Source organism: Electrona antarctica (assembly GCF_951216825.1).
Source record: "Electrona antarctica genome assembly, chromosome: 12".
Taxonomy (NCBI): domain Eukaryota; kingdom Metazoa; phylum Chordata; class Actinopteri; order Myctophiformes; family Myctophidae; genus Electrona; species Electrona antarctica.
In genome coordinates, this window is record NC_136793.1 from 31004495 (window position 1) to 31025587 (window position 21093).

The 21093-nt window shown below is 41.0% G+C and overlaps 2 protein-coding genes across 4 annotated transcripts in view; both read left to right on the forward strand.

Moving 5' to 3' along the window:
• The window catches only part of hip1rb (huntingtin interacting protein 1 related b), a 32222-nt gene extending 22592 nt beyond the window's left edge, over positions 1-9630 (forward strand). The window contains exons 14-32 of the mRNA XM_079517311.1: positions 410-593; positions 677-765; positions 869-985; positions 1082-1183; positions 1389-1583; positions 2959-3106; positions 3875-3961; positions 4056-4163; positions 4404-4540; positions 4708-4818; positions 4920-4978; positions 5986-6016; positions 6130-6192; positions 6333-6433; positions 6913-7018; positions 7193-7316; positions 7439-7500; positions 7789-8019; positions 8465-9630. Of these exons, the coding sequence (XP_079373437.1) occupies positions 410-593; positions 677-765; positions 869-985; positions 1082-1183; positions 1389-1583; positions 2959-3106; positions 3875-3961; positions 4056-4163; positions 4404-4540; positions 4708-4818; positions 4920-4978; positions 5986-6016; positions 6130-6192; positions 6333-6433; positions 6913-7018; positions 7193-7316; positions 7439-7500; positions 7789-8019; positions 8465-8485 (2076 nt within the window). The 3' untranslated portion in view covers positions 8486-9630. The remainder of the gene's footprint in view (positions 1-409; positions 594-676; positions 766-868; positions 986-1081; positions 1184-1388; positions 1584-2958; positions 3107-3874; positions 3962-4055; positions 4164-4403; positions 4541-4707; positions 4819-4919; positions 4979-5985; positions 6017-6129; positions 6193-6332; positions 6434-6912; positions 7019-7192; positions 7317-7438; positions 7501-7788; positions 8020-8464) is intronic.
• An 834-nt stretch (positions 9631-10464) lies between these two features.
• LOC306933381 (RILP-like protein 1) lies at positions 10465-21022 on the forward strand. 3 transcript variants are annotated; one of them, XM_079515583.1, is made up of 8 exons: positions 10465-11002; positions 11499-11649; positions 14643-14761; positions 14868-15147; positions 16457-16623; positions 18954-19117; positions 19210-19314; positions 19883-21022. In XM_079515583.1, the coding sequence occupies exons 1-8, from the start codon at positions 10697-10699 to the stop codon at positions 19974-19976; spliced, it is 1386 nt and encodes a 461-aa protein (XP_079371709.1). In that variant the 5' UTR covers positions 10465-10696; the 3' UTR covers positions 19977-21022. The 3 variants fall into 3 exon arrangements, with proteins under 3 accessions (XP_079371709.1, XP_079371708.1, XP_079371710.1); XM_079515582.1 differs by having other exon boundaries at positions 14868-15143; positions 16447-16623; XM_079515584.1 differs by lacking the exon at positions 16457-16623 and having other exon boundaries at positions 14868-15143.
• The last annotated feature ends 71 nt before the right edge of the window (positions 21023-21093 follow it).

Genomic DNA, 21093 nt, shown 5'->3' on the forward strand with positions numbered 1-21093 from the left:
AGTGTTTAAGGATATTTTGGTTATATGATGGGAGGATGCAAATATTGGCTTTGACATGTGGAATGTAGCAAGTAGTCTTAGAATGGGAAATGACGAGGACGCCTTAGTGTAACCATGTTACATACTGAATGTGATTCCAGCAGTCTTTTGTTGTGTCTTCCCTTTTCTGCCCTTTCTATATGCTTTGACAGTGTTGTATCAATGTACTGAACGTAGGCATTCAAAATTCTAGAATAAATAATCTTTCAAAAAGAAAAAGGGGAGCAATGTCTATCCAGTAATAAGAGGGAACTTGAGGGTGTCAGGAAAATACCAATACAAACCAAATTAAAATGGTATAGATTGGATAATCACAATGTACTGCAGGTTACCTTTGGTGGGCTAATGAGTTCCCTCATCTCATCTTCAGGCTCAGCGCTACATCACCCAGCTCAAATCTCAGATTAACAGCCTGGAGGCGGAGGTAGAAGAACAGCGGGCGCAGAAACAGCGTGCCTTGGTGGAAAACGAGCAGCTCCTCATGGAACTGGAGGCTACGCGTCGCCGCAACGCAGAACACGAGAGCCTGCAGACCACTTTCAGCGAGGCAGACAGTGAGACAGCCACTTAACAGTCACACACACTCCCTCACACACAGGATGTTCCAAACGCTAACATTGGCATCTCTCCTCTGCAGAAAGAGCCCAGGCCACTGAGCAGCGTTACAATAAGCTGAAGGAGAAACACACAGAGCTGGTGTCCAGTCATGCAGAATTACTCAGGAAGGTACAGACAACTATCCAGACCCATGAATTAATTCAGATGTCAACACCTCTCTGTGTAATGTGTGTGTGGGTGGTAATGGTTGAGTGTGTTAATGTTCTGACAGAGTGCAGACACTGTAAAGATGCTGTCAGCGACACAGCAGACCCATGAAGAGGTGGAGAGGACTAAGCAGCAGCTGTCCTTTGAGGTGGATCGGATCAAACAGGAAGCTGACATGAAGGTTGGTCGTGTGTGATTTTGCATTTGCCTCCCAACCCGATTGCTTGAAAATGTGTGGTCTCCGGATGACACTGCCTTATTTGTGTCTTCATGATAGCTGGAGGAGCAGAAGTTTGAGATGGAGAAACTGAGGCGGGAGCTAGAGGAGAGAATGGCAGAAGTGATGCGCATCAAGGCAACCCTGCAGAGCACTGAGAAGGTGTGTGTGTGTGTGTGTGTTTACATATGGGTGAATTAATGTTTGTCAATGTAATATTTCAAATTGCAGGAGTGCCATTCTGTGGTTCGGGACTTTGAGGACTTTAACACCTTTTTGCTTCTTCAAGAGGCTAACAAATCTCCTAGTCAGCCTTCTCGTCTGGCTTTCTTGTATTTCTCATACCTCATCTGTCCTTTTGTCTCAGAATGGGGAGCATATGACCGGTTCAGTGACTGCTCTGCAGGCAGAGAAAGAGCGTCTGATGCGCTCTGTGAGCGAGAAGGAGGCAGAGCTGTCGTCCCTGCGTCAGGCTGCGCAAGTGCAGCAGTCATCACTTCAGCAAGAGAGAGAAAGGAGCAGCAAGGAGCTGGGAGAGCTGAGTGGCAAACTGCAGGAGAAGGTCAGTCAGGACAAAACGGAACAGCTGGGTATTGTGAACCACAGTCATGTGTTCCATCCACTACACTTTTCTGAGTTGACTTCAGCAGTACTTCACCTCTGTCGTCTACAGTCACAGAAACACTCTTAGGTTTATATCTCTACTCTTCAGGCATAAATCAGTAGATTACTTATTTAATATTAGTTTTGAGGTGAGGGGCACCACTACTGGTGCAGTTTGTTACACACACAAACTGTGCCAGTAGAACTGCTTATTGGCCCATAGAAAAGAAAATCCCTTTTTTGTGTAACATTATGTGCATGAATTATTTCTGAGGGGAAAATGAAAGAAAGAAATTCCCCTACAAATGCACATGAAACAGTGGAGAGTATAGGAGAGTATAGGAGAGTATAATTTACATAGACAGATTTGTAAATCTCCCAACTTGACCCACTTGCATTCTGTAATCAATGCAAATATAGGTACAGTAGGTCAGGACACATATATGCTTTGTTTTAAACTCTGATAAAATAAACTGAGCTCCCAACAGCATGGTACAATACATGTGATGCGGCAATACTTGAATTGGAACTAGAAAAAGTGCCCCTCGGGGCACAGGTCTCCACCAGGGCAGGTCAGGTTGTGGCCTCCTGGTGGCGCTATAATAAGCCAATGTGAAAACATAGAGATACTGTGTAACTTTGTGGGATTTTTGGACAGAATCTGGAGGAGTAATATCAAAAAATGTGTTTTACAAAAGTCAGACTCCTGGAGGCGCTATAACAGGCCGTTCTAGAAAATCTGGGGCAGAGGTTCATGTTGGCATCCAGGGAGTGTGTGTGTGCAAAATTTGGCATCGACCGGGCTAACGGTGCCGGACATTAGCTGTACACACACACACACACACACACACACACACACACACACACACACACACACACACACACACACACGGACGGACACACACTCACACACGGACTCAACACGCACACGGACTGAGTGCAAAACATACTCTCTCCCCATGCCTTCAGCCTGGTGGAGACAATAAAATGGATGTCGGTAACAGTTGGTGGAGCTAAAGGATTGCTCAATATTTTGTCAATCTGTTAGGCCTGCAGTGCAGTACTGTATGTCATCTCACGCTTCCATATGGCAATAAATATGCTTTTCTAATAAACCATTTGTGAGAAAAAGCTTATACGGAACAAAAATATGATCATACTGCTTTTCTTAATATATAATGTATCTGCCACCGCAGAAGTCTGCTACAGGAAGTCTAATTTTCATTATTCCATTTGTGGCTAATTTGGCACTTTTGCGTAAACTTAGTTTGGTCCACTGTTTGTTCTCAACCTTTGTAACGTCTGTCTGTGTCTGTCTGTCTGTATCTGTATAGATGAGTCGTGAAGAGCAGCTGAAGCAGAAGCTGCTGGAGGAACAGTTTGCTTTGTTACAGGGTACAATTACAGAGGCTGAGAACATCATCCAAGATGCCGTGGCCAAGCTAGACGACCCCCTCCATATACGCTGTACCAGCTCCCCAGGTTGGACCCTTAACAATTGCTCTACCATTAACTCTGTTCATAATCATTAGAAAGTGCTTACAGAGCAATATAATAAACAGTGTTGTGCAGGTGCCAGAGAAAAAGGATAAATAAAAGGATAAATAAGTGTGCCCGTATCCGTGTGCACATCAGATTAAATAATAATAATAAATACAACAAAAGAAAGTTAAAGAGAGAGAGATTTGTTTTTTGCAATTTTAATAAAAAACGTTTCACGTTCTGGTACAGGAGGGTTGTGTAGATAAAAATGGATGAAAACATTTTGAATACAGTAGAACGACTACACGTCGGAGCGCAGATCTTCCGCCTGGAAATCTTGTGAAGTGGTTGAAGTTATATTGCCACCATGAGGCCATACATTTGTGGCAGAAGTTCTATGGCCTGCTGGGATTGTGTGCAAAGTTTCACGCAGAGATTAGTTCACAGATGATCGGACACGGGGACGGACAAGGACAGAAACGTAATCTCTGGCCTGTGGCTGTCCGACCTCGTGGAGATGAAAATGGCATATAGAATGAGACTGGATGTGGACAATTATATTAAATATAGGGTAAACAAATACATTAACATAATTACATTATTATTTTATTATCTAAACTTGTGCAATTGTTCTAAAGCCAAGAGGTTTGGATGGCATTGGTGTTCATCCTAAACTTTGGAATTCATGATAGGCAGGCTATTGTAGAAATTGACTTTGTACTGAATACATCGTATTTTTTTGTTTTTCACTCTCACTTGTAAACACAGATTACCTCATTAGTCGGGCAGAGGCCACATTGGGCTCAATTGACAAAGTGCAAAAGGGACATGCAGACTTTCTTCAAAACATGGGGGGTAAGTGTATCCTTAGAGCTTATATTACTGATCAAATTGCAGTTTTCTATGGTTGTGATTGTGACACATTCCCTCTCTGTGTTCTTGTCACCAGATGCTGGAGGACTGCTTAGGGGTCTGACCCAGTTCTCCCACTTAGCTGCTGATACAATAATCAATGGCAGTGCCACTGCACACATGGCGCCCACTGATCATGCAGATCGTAAGGAATAACTCACAGCTTTCAATTAGTGATGTCATTGGATAACTGAACATGCGCGCGTGCGTGTGTTTATACTGTAGTGTACTGTATACCTGTAATGTATATATTGGAATATGGATGGGAAATGTTTTCATTTCAAATTTATTCCAAATGGCATGGTAGAACAAAGGTTGTGTTCATATTATGAAGGCTGATAGTGATAATAGCTAGCTGATAATTGTTCATCTACACCCCCTGCAGGACTGACTGAGAACTGCAGAGGATGTGCCACTCAGACTCTGGAGTTCTTAAAAGACCTAAAAGCAAAGGCCACAATCCAGAGTGCAGACCCAGCCTCCATTCGCGTAATTGTCCAAAAGATCCTTCACTTGGGCCAGGTAAGAGACTGGGGGCGAGGAAGCAATCTTACCTGCAACAGAATTGACTATAAATGTCAACATTTGGGTTCACTCTGCTCTGAGTTTTCTCTCCCCAGGAATAAGGTTATATATACATTTCTTGATTTTAGAATTCTCTCATCTCTTTTTAAAATTCTATTATCTAGGAACTGCGGCCAAAGGGCATGGATGTGCGACAGGATGAGCTAGGAGACATGGTGGATAAGGAGATGTCGGCAACATCAGCAGCTATTGAGGAAGCAGTCCGTAGAATTGATGTAAGTGTTATAACGAGCAATGTAAAGTACCAATTCCTATAATGTTAACTTATATGATATATCCAGTGAATCTGATGCTTCCTGTGTGGTTCTTTGTCCAGGAAATGATGAATCAGGCACGAAAGGACACGTCGGGGATTAAACTGGAGGTCAATGAGAGGTCGGTTCTTTATCGATCTACATTGGCATTCAATCAAGCCATTCAGTGTGACACTTTTCAATAGGGATGTAACAGTTAATTATCAATGCAAATGTGTGAGAATTCAAATGGGTGAATTGAATAATGGATCGCAATACTCCTTTGATTGTTGATTGATTATGTACGAGAGTACGTAATCGAGTTTGCTTGTTCACCGCCTGCACTCCTTGTTCTCAGTACTACTACTGTTTGAGATGCTTCTGATCTGGTGGAGCGGCATGTTATTGTTATTGGCATGAGAAATTGTTTAACCTTTTTCAGTCATGTGTCTGGCATTTCCTTTTGGGTAATAATTGTAGGTGCTCGGGTGGTAAAATGCCTGCCCGCCACGGCAGAGGTTGTGGGTTCGAATCCACCATGGTCCATTCGGCTTTGCCGCGTGTCTATCTATACAAACACAATTGTCCCGTGTTTCTGGTGAGGGAAGCCGGGCATGGAGGGTGATATTTATCACTGCACGTATTCCTGCGGGCTGAGGCGGCACATGTCAGCAGGGAGTGTTGGGCAGGAGGAGTAAGACTGATTAAAACAAAAAAAATATTTTTCAAAAGTCTGCCTCCTGGTGGCGCTATAATAGGCCGTTCTGGAAAATTTGGGGTAGAGGTTCGGCATCCAGAGAGTGTGTGTGCAAATTTTGGCATCGACCGGGTTAACGGTGCCGGAGATTACCTGTGGACGGACGGACACACACACACACACACACACACACACACACACGGACGGACGGACGGACGGACGGACGGACGGACGGAGTGCAAAACATACTCTCTCCCCATGCCTTTGGCCTGGTGGTGACAATAATCATCATGAGAATATTATATTCTGAATCCATTATCGTGAGTTGAGTGAATCGTTCATTCCTAGTATTTGTGTGTGGTTATTCTCTACACACAATATACTATTCTGTAATGCATATTGACAGTATAATTGTTTGTTTTTAAACTGCATTACATTTTCCTCTGTTACAGAATCCTCAACAGTTGCACGGACCTGATGAAGGTAGGTTGTTTAGTATACAGTTATAGGCCTACTGTATGCATAAAAGGAATTTCCCCTTTAATGAACATGCCTTAATATATTGCCCTATTATATTGCAATCCTTTGTTCCTCAGGCCATCCACATGCTGGTCCTGGCATCTACAGACCTGCAGAAGGAGATTGTTGAGGGTGGGAGGGTGAGTTCACACTGTTCTAATATTGTTTTCAAAGCCAGCAGTTCACACTAGAACATCAGATCTCCTCTTCTTGGCAAATTCATATTGGACGTCTATGCTATAAGGTTCCACAGGAACTAACTTTTGTAACCACTCTCCAGGGGGCAGCCACCATTAAAGAATTCTACGCCAGGAATTCTCGTTGGACGGAGGGACTCATCTCTGCCTCCAAGGCTGTGGGATGGGGAGCCACACAGATGGTGTAAGTTCTGAACCATAGGCTGTTTAATATATTCAGTAATCAGAGTGTAGAAATAACACTGACTGAATTTATAACCGCCTGGCTATGAACCTTGGTATTTTGCAAGGGAAACCAAACATACCAATATCCCATTCACCCAAAGGGGAATCCCCCTGACAAAGCTACACAGCATATTTGTAGTTGAATCTGAAGTTGAAACCAGCTCATTGTTTTGTATCTTTGTATCTTTTGCAGCAGCTACAAGTCTGTATCTTCATGTCGCTGGCTTCCATTGAAAATGAATGGTAGACTGTATCTTTGCATCTGCCCGTGTGAATGCAGCATTAGGCTTCTGGGCTACTGAGTGGGCTACTCTGCTACATATTTCACAGTGCACTAATTTGCAGTCGCGTGTTTGGCGGTGTTTGGGTGTGCACGTCCCTCGGTCCCGACAGTGAGAAGATTTAAGTGACATGATTTCTCTGCCTGCTCCCACATAGGGAATCTGCTGACAAGGTGGTGCTGCACACTGGAAAATACGAGGAGCTGATCGTCTGCTCTCATGAGATAGCTGCCAGCACAGCACAACTAGTCGCTGCCTCTAAGGTAAATGCAGTGAATGCCATCTGCTTCTTTTTAAAACAATTTTGGTAGCACTCCATCCAGAGGAGACACCTGTGGTGTTCCAAAGTTTTCTTCTTCTGTGGATTTGCTTCTTGCCCTTTTCTGCATCTAAATTACATGTGTCGTCATAGTATTTGCCCTCTAATCTGTCTGCAGGTAAAGGCAGGCCGCGACAGTAAGAAGCTGACCATGCTCCAGCAGTGTTCTCGCCGTGTGAATGAGATGGCAGCCAATGTAGTGGCCTCCACCAGGACAGGCCAGGACCACCTAGAGGAAAAGGGTGAGTTTGACTAGATCTATGTGGAAGACCATAGCCAACAAGTTGGCTGTTGTATGTTGGCTTGCTGTAAGTTGCTAATATAGGCTATGCAACTTATTTATGTATATTATTTTCATCTGCAGACGTAATGGACTTTTCTGGCATGTCTCTGATCAAGTTGAGGAAAGAGGAGATGGAGTCTCAGGCAAGTACTGTTTGAGAGGGTTATATTAGATCTTCACAGACTTTAGTCTCCATTCACGAAATGTAGTATTATGTAGTAAAATATTTGATTAATTTGGATAAAGATGTATAATAGAGGGTAGAGGGTGGTTTCTACAGTATAGCGTTCTACTGTGCCACAATCTACTTGATGTGCCTACTGTACCTTTTTGCATATCACTGAATATAATTTGACACATGTATTTAACACAAACACAGTAAAGCAGTTAATTTCATTAATTTCCTGTCCCTTTGTGTATTTGCTCCACAGGTTAAGGTGTTGGAATTGGAAAGCCATTTGGGGAATGAACGTCTACGTCTGGGAGAGTTGAGGAAGAAACATTATGAGATAGGAGGTGTTCCAATGGTCGGGATCTCGGAAGGGAATGGCCTGACTCCCTCACCAGCTAATGCTGACCCTTCCTCACCTAAATCCAGTAGACCTGCCACCATGAGGAAACCTGCCGTGGCCCAGAAACCCTCTATACCACCCAAAAACTTGGTAAGGCCCATGAAGACAGAGCTCTATATTTGTTTTCGGGGAGTAATTGAAAAAGATTAATATGATCATGTATATGCTTTAGAACTGGTAGGGTTGAATACCAACCACTTGGGATTTTGGCAATTTCTTTGGAGGCGCTACCCACACGTTTAGCTGTGTTGCTCATTCCACAAACGCCCGATCCTTACAATCTATACCTCGTTGTAAAGGTGACTAATCAACGAATACAATGATATAAAATACAATACCCATTGGAAAAATAATGGACCAAAGTTAAGTTTCCAAACTTTTGTTGCTGAGTTTATATTGTTTTTTTTTATTATTTTGGTAGTATTTGTAGTAAGCGCATTACAAATTATTACAAAGTTATTATTCATTTTGATTCACAAGTTAATTTGTTCATATGCTGTGAGTCAAGTTTTTGATTGTTCTCATCTCTGTATAGTTCAAGAAATGGTCTGAATAGAGGAGGAGACATCTTCACTGGTGGACAATTGGATTGTACTGAGAAGGACCGGCTTTGTGTCAACCCAAGGTCCTCTTTAAGCTGCACCCTGACAATCCTCTGTCTCTACTTTACCTTTCTCCTTGTTTTCTGTTTGCCAAAATGGAACTCCGCCTAACTTTTGACCCTTGATGCCTATGAGCAACTGCTGTATGTTTGTACTGTTGTTGTTTGTTTGTTTTTTTTAAATTATGCTGTAATTTGTTCCACCAAGGCAGTCCCCACTTATTTTAGTTTATTGCATAAAGAAGATGCACATTTTTTCTTACAGTGCGAACACCAGTTTATCACTGTGGTATTAGACTGCTAGTACTACTGTTAATGCTTTTAGAATGAGGATATGGATTATACAGTACATTTACAATGGCAGCGTTAAATATCAAATATTGAAATACAAGCGTGGACAAGCAATGTTTTTGACACTATGTGGAGGCCTCACATGTCACATGTTCTCAATGCACATGTATGCTGTTCATGTTATGGTGTGTGGAGAAGAAAACTATGGAAGCATGCCATGCAAGCCCAGGTTGTCGCAATAGTTTTAGATACCTCTGGTTTTGCCTACATGAAAGATGACATTCCTCTACGCACATGTACAAAAATTGCTTTCATTCTCTACAGTACATTACAGTCCCTTTATCCCTTGAAATGCACTGTACTCATAGCTTAATATCTTTATCTGTAAGGAAGCACAGTCAATGAAGGTGTCCACACAAGTCATACTGTAATTTATATAAAGTCACTTTATAAAAAAGGAATGGTCGGGTCCTCTGAAGACTGAATGAAGGAAAAACAGGATTATGTAAACATGTATGTATGTATTATAATGAAGGCATACAAGTTATCTCCTAGGCTGAAAATAAAAAGCGGGGTTAGTCTATGAACTGTACACCACATTATGAAGGTGGTGAACTCCTTTGCATTTGGGAGCTTTTCTTAAAGGGTCAAATGCATCTTTTTATGTTCTATCCTTTCCTGTATGAAACATGTCTTTATACTCTCAGATCTATTAATATATTTTAGTAAAGGTTATGGTGGTTTCTCCTTGTAAGAAGTTAATTAATGTCAAATAAACACAATGAAATATAAACATGTTTATCATTTAATGGTTCAGTCTTTTAATTCTGTTTGTACATCTCACTGATTACAGCAATAGGCCTGAGTTTTCTATAGGCGTAGTACATTTATTTTAGACAAAGTAAAGTAAGCTTAAAAAAAACATTATTTGCAATGTAGATACATTGGATCTTTGCATTAAATTATAGTCTGTATACACTATAGGCCTACAGGCTATATTGCCATTGTATTTCGTGATTGTAAATCTGTTACCATTGTGGCGGCAGTGGCTCAGGGGTAGAGTAGCTGGATGGTAATTAACTGCAAGCTAGTTCGAACCCGGGCTCCCCCAGAGTTAGGGCCGATTCATACTCCTATTTTACCGCTGTAGTGCCGAAATGATTTCGGCTCCTCAGAAATTTTCAGTAGCACCGAAGAGCCGACTTTAGTACGGTCAGTCACGGTACCCGCCCCCCCGAACCTCAAATGAAGTCACATTGTAGGCTCTACAGAGCCGAACCGACTTGTATTCGGCGTCCTTGAGCAAGACACTGAACCCCTAATTGCTCCTGATGTGCTGGTTGGTGCCTTGCATGGTTTCCGCCGCCATCAGTGTATGAACGTGTGTGTGTGAATGTGCATTTACAATCTATGCCTTGGCTTGAATAAAGGCGCTATATAAATGCACCATTACCATTTGTGAATAGGCTATGGTAAGGCAATATTAGAATTGATGTGATGTAATTTGATTTAATTGTATTAAATCGCAGTGGCAACGGGCACAATTGCTGTTGTGCGTGTGGGGTCAGTGAGTGGACGAGTCTGGACAGTCAGTGGACCCAGATAGAATATGACATGCGCAGTTGCGTTTTAACTCTTCAGTTTAACGCAAGTTGCAGTTGCAGGCGGGGAAGATTTTTGCAATGCAGGATCGAGTCGCTTGCAGGAGGAGACGAAGTTTAGACTGTCAACAATGTGGACATTAAGTTTTTATAGTACGACAATAATGCGTCAGGCATCTGTGCAGGCAGCTGTGATTATAATACATGTTAATGTTCAAATCTAATACATGAGGAAAACGTGCTGATTTTGTTTTTTAAGTGTTCTCGGCTCGCAATGCAGAAAACAGGCATGGAAGGCTGTGTATCTGCCCTGGACACAAATGCGACGGACTTGACCGTGATGGACGTGTATGATATTGCCGCGATCGTGGGGCAGGAGTTTGAGCGGATAATTGATCAGTTTGGCTGCGAATCATTGTTGCGGCTGATGCCCAAAGTGGTGCGGATCCTTGAAGTCCTGGAGGTGCTCGTCAGTCGCAGCACCGCCGTCAACCCAGAGACCGAGGCACTGCGGCGAGAGTTGGACAGGTTGCGACAGGAGCGAGATGACAGACAGGAAAAGGAAAAACAACACCAAAAGGCATGTGGAAGCATTAGCATAGGCAAGGCTAAAATACATCGATCAAATACATCTGGTCCAAGGCTTGGACCATAGATGTATTTTATCGATTTTGACATATCTCATATAGATACTAAAGTAAAAGTCAGACTCCATCAAATACATCCTTCCTATTATATCCTATCATAGTCTTGATCTAAGCCCTGCCGAAGTAGGCCTACTTATGCTGTAATCAGTTGAAAACAAAAATCACATCTATAAACATTCTCTAAAATGTGTCACAACGGGGATTTAAGAAATTAAACTCCGTACTGTACTTTGTGCTACTTTATTATTGCTTTATTGTTGTTGTTGGTGCGGCAATGGTGCCGGGGACGGCGGGGTGTGTGTGTGTGTGTGTGTGTGTGTGTGTGTGTGTGTGTGTGAAGTAACAATAGTATTAGAAATGTATTCGATGATTATGTTTGTGTGAGTGTCCCTTGGCCATTATCGCCAATAATAAATATCCATCCTTCAGGAGCTGGAGTCCGTGGAAGATGTGTGGAGAGGAGAGGCCCAGGACCTGGTCCTCCAAATTACTCAGCTTCAGGCAGAGAACAAGAGGCTATTGATAAACCTCTCCCTCAAAAACACACCCATCACAAAAGAAGAACTACAGCAACATGAGGGTAGGTATAATAATAACAGAATAAAGCTATCAGAGACATGTGGACATTTTACATCATCTGTATGAAGAATGAACGAATGAATGAAAAACAAAAAATCATTAATTCTTACAGATCATTTAAAATATCCACATGTCTTTGATAGCTCTTTATTCTTTGTCCTGTGTTAAAAGGATCCCTGGCTAATTAGACAAATATGCCTTAAAAAAGTATACTTGCCCTCTATAACTAAAATTAAAAACACCTTAAATATTTTATTTCTTTCATAAATAGAGAATATCTCACTCAATAGGAACTGCTCCTGTCGCAAGTTGATGATGTCATATGTCCATGTGTGGTCCAACCAGCCCTATGGAATATATGGAATGCACATGCTAATAAAAAGTATTTAAATATTGCTTTGATGCTCATATTATCCTTAGGAAGTATTAAGTTGTTTTTTATTAGCATATGCATTCCATACATTCCATAGGGCTATAGACCATATGGACATATGGTATCATCAACTTGCGACAGGGGCAGTTCCTATTGAGTGAAAGATTCTGTATTTATGAAAGAAATAAAATATTGAAGGTGTTTTTATTTTAGTTGTAGAGGGCAAGTATAATGTTTTAAGGCATATTATTCTTATTAGCCAGGGATCCTTCTAAAGACCCATCCCCTATGGGATTATAAGACACCAAAAACATAAACAATATCACGTTCACTTCCTGGAAACAGAAACTGCACAGGTAAAAATGAAATGAAAATACGGCCTTTGGTTAATACCCAAAAATAATTATACATTACATATATTTTCTTTGTCCGTTTGTGCTTTCTGCCTTTCTCTAAACTTTCTGCAAGTGCGAATATCTTATGTTCAAAAAGTCTCTCTCTGCGTCACTTAACCATGTGAAATCTCGGTTTTTAGAACCTAGTTCCAAACTTATGCACCATGAAATGCTATCATGAAATTAAACGTATGGCATCGGACTTTAAAGCAAGATTCTGAGGACTTATTCATATTTGAACACGTGCTGTGTGGGCTGCCCTGTCCCATGAAAATTACCATTTGAACCGACACTTATGCAAGGGATAATAATAATACTGTATATGCCATGCCGGTGGTTGTTGAGAAATAACACAGAGGCACCAAAGATGCGCTCATCTCAGTCAGTACATAAATTATAAATCATAAAATGTTACTCAAAATCACTACATACTGTACAGTAGTGTTGTGGAATCAACAGAATGTTCTCTGTTCTTTATATGGGGTTTATACTTTAGTCGTATGCCTGTGTCACTCAACAAAATATAAATCTGGCTTTGAGATTGAGAAGAGACTTTGGCTGTCCTTCACAAGTCCTGTAAACTCAATTTCCACTTGAGATACTGAATTACACATAGTCTGCTTACTTTAGCAGTTACTGTGCTTCTGTAAGTTGGACAGTAATATGATATTAATAGTCATTACAGTCTTAAAATTCACACTGCAGCAAATCAACCTTTACATGGTATAAATGTATAATGATTCATATTCTCAAACTACATATCCAATATTATTGAGCACTGAATTAATTTTCCCCACTCTAGCCACAAGACCGGTCAGGCTGTTTTACCACTATGCATTGCTTGTCTTGTTGGATTTTGTAAGACCTTGGTATATACTACAGAGTGCTCAGTGTATTACTCAGGAATAACACTGGTTCAGCCATCTCACAGTATAAAAGAGTCCAGATACACGTAATATCATTATTTTATTTGTTTGTGCTTAAAGCTGCAATCCATAATTTATTGCTGTGTAAATAAAACATTATTTATTTTTGATCAATCTGTAATCTGTACTGCGGTGGTGGAAATACTGTAATGTATACAGTTTTGGCGTCGGCTAGGACTACTACTGGTTGACGAGGTATTGCTTCAAAGTCAAAACACAATTTAGCCTCTGCTAAAAAAAAGCTGTCTCTTATAGCTCAAAAGTAGACATTTCTGCACTCACACAGTTTGAATCCAGAGTAGGACATTAAACTTGTGGATTGCAGCTTTAACAAAATTGATGACACACACACACTATATGAACTTTTGAGTGGAAAATTTGCATGCAAGTTGTGCTAGTGACTGATCCTTTGTTTCTCTGCATTGATTTGTTCTGTCTCAGTTAAGGGGTATGGAGTGGAGAGACAGTTTGTTTGATTGACTAGCTTATACATGTTATAGATTTCTTTTGCACTTGTGATTCATCCTCCTATGCACTCACGTGCAATTGTATATGTTGCACACTTAGATGTTGACATAAGAAGGGGGGGTGTCGGTAGCAGCATCAGGTGACATCTTGTAAAGGACTATTTTTGTACTGGACAAAAATATAGGCTAGCCCTTGTGGGAGACTTTGGCTACAGTTCTATTTACTCTCATGGGTCAAATATACAAAGGCAAACCTCCATTTGTTATTTTGTGGAATGGGCATTATTCAAATATTAATTAGGTAATATACTGTATGCATGCAGGATATGCAGAATACCTGTAAATCAGGTAAAGGTGCTGTTAAGAATTACTTTGCCCTTAAATGAAAAAAGAGAAGGGAACTGACCGTGTAATGCCCCCCAAAAATTACATATTTACGAATAGTTTTAAATAGGCCCCTTTTAAAGTGTTCTGATTGGGTTTTTTGACACAATAAGAACAGCTATATGTACATACAGACAACTTAGTAACGTGTTTCAAGTGTGAATTCTTCCTGGCCTTAGGAATAAATAACAGTTAAGACACTGGTATTTAAGACTATAATAAATAAGAATCATTACTTGCAATACTTCTATTCTCTTTTTGGAAGACAGGGTTCCCAAACCGTCTCCCACTTTTTTGTGGAGTACATACATGCACGTTCTTTTGTGCCTGAAATTATGAGATATTACAAACTTTTGTGGTTTATTACCGCTTGTTAGATTGTTAGTGTACATCCAATACTTGTGTTGTCAGTTTTTGTCCTTTAATACATAACAACCACGTTACCACAGGTATGTCAGAGAAAGAACGACAGATGATGAACAAGCTAAAGGACATGGTGGACAAGCAGAGAGATGTGATCCGGGCTAAAGACCACGAATTGACACAGAGGAATGAGGATATTGAGGCGGTGAGAGACTGTTTAATTGGCCTGTGGGATAGATTTCATGAAAGAGCTTAATCGCATTAACCAAAACCAGATGAGAGACACTGAAACGTATTCCCTCCACATACAGCTTCAGATGCAGCAGCACCGACTTATGAAGATCAACCAGGACCTTCGTCACAGGACCGGTGTGGTGGAGGCCCGGGGCAAGGCTTTGATCCAGCAGAAGGCTGAACTGGAGGCTGCAGCCCAGGCACGGCATCAGGAACTGGGGGCTCTGCGGCTCGAGGTTGCTCGGCTGAGGGAAGAGCGTCTTGAGTGGGAGCTACAGAGAGAGATTGTGAAGAACGTTGAACCTTTCCCCACAAAGGCAAGGATGTCTCCACCAACATCAGCACAGAGAACCGTAAGTCAAACAATAACCTCATGATAGCACATGAACCATAGTATCACAAAAAATATATTTTGAAACTGTAAAATAGTATGAGGCAGAGTACTGGCTCTTATACAGTATGTCTGTCAGCAATACCCAAGATGGTGCATCTGTCAGGATGCAATAATGGACCCAGACTTGACTTCCAGTATTCCACATCTTTATATTCAGCAGTTCTGTAGTAACAAACAGAATAAATCTGTACTGGTACTTTTACACAATTAGCCCTTTACTAAATCCCACCCCAAAAAGTGATTGTCCAATGTCAATCGCAATAGTTTAGCAACGGTTGCTATGCAGGTCAAGCTTTCTTCGCTGCTAACGTGCCTATTGGACAAGGATGGGTTGGGGAGGGACTTAGTGAAGGGCTAATTGACAAACAAATAATAAATACCACTCCATCATAAAGAGTAGGCTATGCAAAATATACCATGGTAACAAATCACACCATACACTGTATGAATCTGTAGATATTAGCAGAATAGCAGTGTTTCTTTCCACACTTTCCCATACACAAGTTTATAATAATAAACATCCACAAAATGTCATCTGCCTTCAAGTCTGGAACGAGCTGACTGGTATAATTGAAAGGATGACCCCTGGTGGCCAGATAAATGGGACAGAATCATAGACAGAATTGACGTTTAGATCAGAGTGAATACAACCTGCCTGGAATGAACGCTATGCATTGGTCACTTTACTGGTGCCAGAGAACGGTCATACACCATATTTCACTCAACGAAATAGTTAACAAACCACCACAGGAACTCCAGAGACCAGGCACGTATTATGAGCATTATACCATGACGTTAATCATGTCATCTCCTTGCATCTCTTACACGACGTGAATCACTTATTACATGGCATAAAACACAACAACATCAACATTTGCATGCACTTACTTTCGTCATTGACTCATAAAGCTTGTGAAAAATATACTGGAACTTAGTTCAGACTTCAGACGATAACAAACGGAGGTAATACTCAAAATAGTTTCGACTTAAACTTGACTTTCGGACAGAGGGCTTGTACATTCCTTGACTCTTTCGCGGGCTGAGTCACGTAACGTGACTACGTCACTTCTTGTTGTAACTATGGTAACCCGTCCCGAGCATTAAAGGTACACACACCCATATAAGTCCTGGCCTTTTTAACAGAAACGCTGATGTCATGTAGAGCAAGGTTTAAATCAGCCATGTCAATAGAATATGGAAATGTGTTTTGTTTATAGTTTTGTTTTTTTGCCTTAAGTGGCTTTGATGTGTCCCAAATATAGTCCTTGGTAGCAGAAACAGCTGACTCAATCAAGCAAAATTCAGTTTGGGTGGAATGCGGAGGGGACCCTGGATTCCTGGCTGACTGCTTTGAATCCCTCCTCCCAAGCTCAGCAAATGAGAATGGGGAGGATGACTGTCATGAAGATGAAGATGTGGGAGCAACAGCGTTTTTATTGGTAATACCTGCTTAAACTTACCCCTGTAGACTATTTTGTTGTGGTATAACTGAAGCCCAGTGTCAACTGTTTACAGAAAACAGTGTGCATTACTTTCTTCCCTGCCTCATATGAGGCATATTTTGGGTTGATTTTTGAACATTTACGAATAAAGATTTTAAGTCCTGTTTTTTTAAAGTTTTCATCTGGTTTAAAGTAAACTCAATTTCAGTAAATACCCAGGATGAATACAGTATGTTACGCAAGCAGTAGGCTCACTCTGGAATGCATTCTGTTTATACTCATTAGAAAAACTGTGGAGCAAGATAATTGTTAATGACATAACCAATGCTGTGCGTGAAGGAAAACAAAATTAATGAGAAAGGGGTGCTCAGAAGAGGACATATCTCTGTCAGGCCGGGTACTGGGTAGCGTACCTAAGTTCTAGAAAATCTAGGCAAATAGGGATGGACAGGGCCTATATATTGGGAGTTGCGTCATGACACTTTTTATTATAGCCCTATTCGCGCAGCATTAGTACTATATAGGGACCCCCCAGGTAATTAGAAATGACCCCCTGACGTCTGTGTTTTTTGTGGCGGATTCGCATTGGATAAGCGAAGTCTGTGTTTTACATGAAATTACGGATATTATCTATTATCTTCAAATTGAAAGGACTGTTCATGGCCTGGGCCATGGCTCAGTGGTCCAGGCACCTTGGCTGGTAATCCAGTCTGGCAGTGTGCCACGGGTTCGACTCCCGATCCCGACGGCCTTTACTGCATGTCTTCCCCCCATCTCTCTCCCCATTTCCTGTCAGCCTACTGTCTGTCCCTCCATAAAAAATATAAAATAAAGGCGAAAGCCACAAAAAAAAACATTAAAAAAAAAAGAAAGGACTGTTCATTTGTAGGCCTACACTCTATAATTCTGATTCTGATGCCAGTGAACGAGCCAATGAAACAAATGATCAACGACAGGCAACGCATCACATCGTTCTTCCAGGGATGAAGTCGAGTTGCATATTATTTGTAAAACTATGTAAAACAAGAATTGATGACATCAATTAATAACCAGCTGCTGCCTTATATCCCATGGCTGAGAGGTCGGCTAGAGGCAAAAAGTGTGTGGTTGCTTAGAGACGAGGCAGCCAATCAGGACGATAGGTTGTCAGTACAGCCAATGAGAAACATAGGTCTCAACTACAGCAAGTGCACGTGAAAGCACCGCAGAGAGAACATTGACCAGCTGTGCTTACACAGCAGCTGGTAAAAACAAGTGTGCACCCTTGGTTGCGATAAAGAAGGCTAATTAATGACAGGAGTCTGAGATAAAAGGCAGTGCGGTGGTGTTCTGTGCGTGTTTTACCGAATGCTAGACTGATAGTAAGACAATATGTGTTATGGACTAACTTCCAAGTATAGTTACTCCAAAATAAATCTCAGTCGAGGAGGCTAATCATATATGTTTTATTTTGAAATCCCACTGCCAGCCCCAGGAAGTAGGCCTAGCTACTTATTGTTGCTGTTGTACTGTACAACAGCCTGCTGTGTACATTGCTCATAGAGTTATATGGCTGTGTGCCTGTTTGGTACTTTGTCGCATGGCAAACTTTCTCTCTAGCTCTCTCTGTTAATTTGTGGGACAAAAAAAAAGAAGTTATTTTCGAGACTGCTCCCGGTGCTCCGCAGTTGAGAAGGCTAGATTCGGACGGGCGCTTCTCTCTCTCTCTTTCTTTCTTTCTCTCTCTCTCTCTCTCTCTCTCTCTCTCTCTCTCTCTCTCTCTCTATCTCTATCTCTATCTCTCTCTCATTCTCACTCTCACTGAGATGTCGATTCGCACAGGATTACTATTATCATAGGATGTCCGTGTTTGCTGAAATATGGCCTGGTCATTTGGCCTGTCATTATTACAGACCAAATCACCGACATGGTCGATTCGCACAGGATTTAAAAAAAACATACGTCCTCCGTGATTATTACAAATGACCTGGGGTCCCTATATAATACTAATCCTGTGCGAATAGGGCTTATGACTACGGTTCAAGACTGTTATAAAAATATTTGTAGGTTGAGTTCATTGGCCTCCTGGCAGCATGCCAAGATATATGACCCTCATCCGTGTATGAGTTTGCAAGATTAGGGGCCCGATTCACTAAACTGTTTACACCCATATTTTGGGTGCACCCAAAATATGGGTGTAAGAATCGGGCCCAAGATGAGAACAGAAAGAAAGACACTCTTAAGCACAGGCAGGGGTGAAAAGATACTGTCTGCCCCGTACCTGCCATTCTGTCCTGAAGAAGATAACTACAAACGTGGTTGTTTATTTATTTTGTTTTTTATACCAGGAAGAGTATGGAGGGGAAACAGAAGAGGTGACAAACAGCCTGGAGCAGAAGGAGTCCGAAAAACCCTGCTTTACCATCCAGGAGTTGCGTGATGTCCTACAGGAGAGGAATGAACTCAAGTCTGAAGTTTTCATGCTACAAGAGGAGCTAGCATATTACAAAAGGTCACTTCTTTATTTATAGAATGTTAGCATGTGCAAGAAATTCAAATAACAGTTGTTTAAAAGTTAACTATCCTCTTTTTTACATCACATAGTGAGGAGGAAGAACTGAAGGATGAAGTTAGCTTGGTCCCTCATATTCCCTCTCCTCCACTGTACCCTGCTCCTCTTGATCAGCCTGACTCTGGAATCAAACGCTTGTAAGTAATGAGACTGACATTAAGTAACCCAGCCTTGCTGTCACAGAACCATTCTCACACATCACATCACAACAAATCACATCACAAGTTCACAACACAACACAACTATTCTCTTGTTAGTCTGGTGCCACAGCCTGACCACAAAACTGTTGTACCATCCCTGCTACTATACCTAGCTATAAGTAAACACTTATTAGTTTAATTCTTAGACTTCTACTTTTGTTTCTTTTACCATGTTTACTTTACTAGCCAGAATAAAATAAAACAGCGCACATCCTCCGATCTTGGTGCTGAGCCAAACTGTTAATCATGAAGAAAAGCAAGGGCTCGCAACTCACTTTGTAATGCATGCAGTATTTATTCACAATAACAGCAGGCAGGACATACTTGAGAAAGACCAATACCGGTCGAAACGTTGTATGTCCTGCCTGCTGTGATTGTGAATAAATACTTGGAGCATTACAAAGTGAGTTGCGAGCCCTTGCTTTTCTTCATCTCTACTTTACTAGCCATAAATTAGTGCTATGCTTGAACACTCATCCCTTACTTTCTTTGCTTCTCTGGACAGGATTTTCACAGCCATAATGCCAATGGTAGCAGCAGGTTTGATTGGAGATGATCCCACACTGTTGCCAATCAGGAGACTTATGTCCTTTGTATGACATTGAATTTAATGTGGTGTCTTTTATTGTGTTATTGATTATAGTCTGGTTCACTATGTTAAAAAATATTGTTTTGTTTTGTTTGTCAACATTTTTGAAAAACATTTGAACATTAGCTAAACGAGGCTGCGATTTTGGATGTTTAAAATGGCCACTAGAAAATACATTATTTACACTATCTTGGCTTCTAGAAACTTTATTTGTTAATCCTCACACTATGTTTTTTGGGCAAAGGAATCAAAGAAAGACCTCAGAATTGTGCCATGGATCTTGCAGTGGTGCCCCCAAGGGGTGTCCAGGGAAATAATAATGTGCTTATAACTGATATATTAGGTGCTATTCATTTAAATCAATATATAAAATTAAAATGTGTTTGTGAATGAAAATAAATGCATGCTTCCCTGGCCTGATGCTACACAATGCACATTGCGAGATGACAGTTTTAGTCAGCATTGAAATGTACAGATTTGTCAATGAAAATAAACGATAATAATCGACTTGACTTCCAATAACTATTATATCAACTAATCAACCGATCAACTAAGAATGTATTTAGTTAAGGATAGAATTTTTTTTTCTGTCACACTGCTAACTGTTTATATGATACAATTTTATTTGACAGCACCTACATTTTAAATGTAACAGACAGTACAGCTTGATATACATGGAAAGGCAGGGCTACGCTAGAAATCATTCTAATATTAGATTCTCATCAAAATAACATTTCTAAATACGAGTTTTAGTGTTTACTGATTACAGTTTTGTGCCATTGATAGTTGAGTTGTAGGAGGTTCCATTTATAGTGACCCATGTTTTTTTTAGTTGTCGAGTCAACTGGAAATGGTATGAATGTATTTATTTATTAATAATAATATTTGTCTATGTCTATACTACTCCCTCCCGTTATTCCTACATGTATATGTACTGTCACTGAAAATGTCAATCAAAAATCAGTTCTATTGGTCTAGCTGTTAGATGGGTTTTACAGGGTCATCAGTAATGTCAGCCTGTGTAATAACTTTAAATGTGCTCACTGCCAGTCAATGACATGTGTCAGTGTTCCTGCATATTAGTCTCAGGGCACATGAGCATGGCACGAGCGTGGTACCTGGTACCA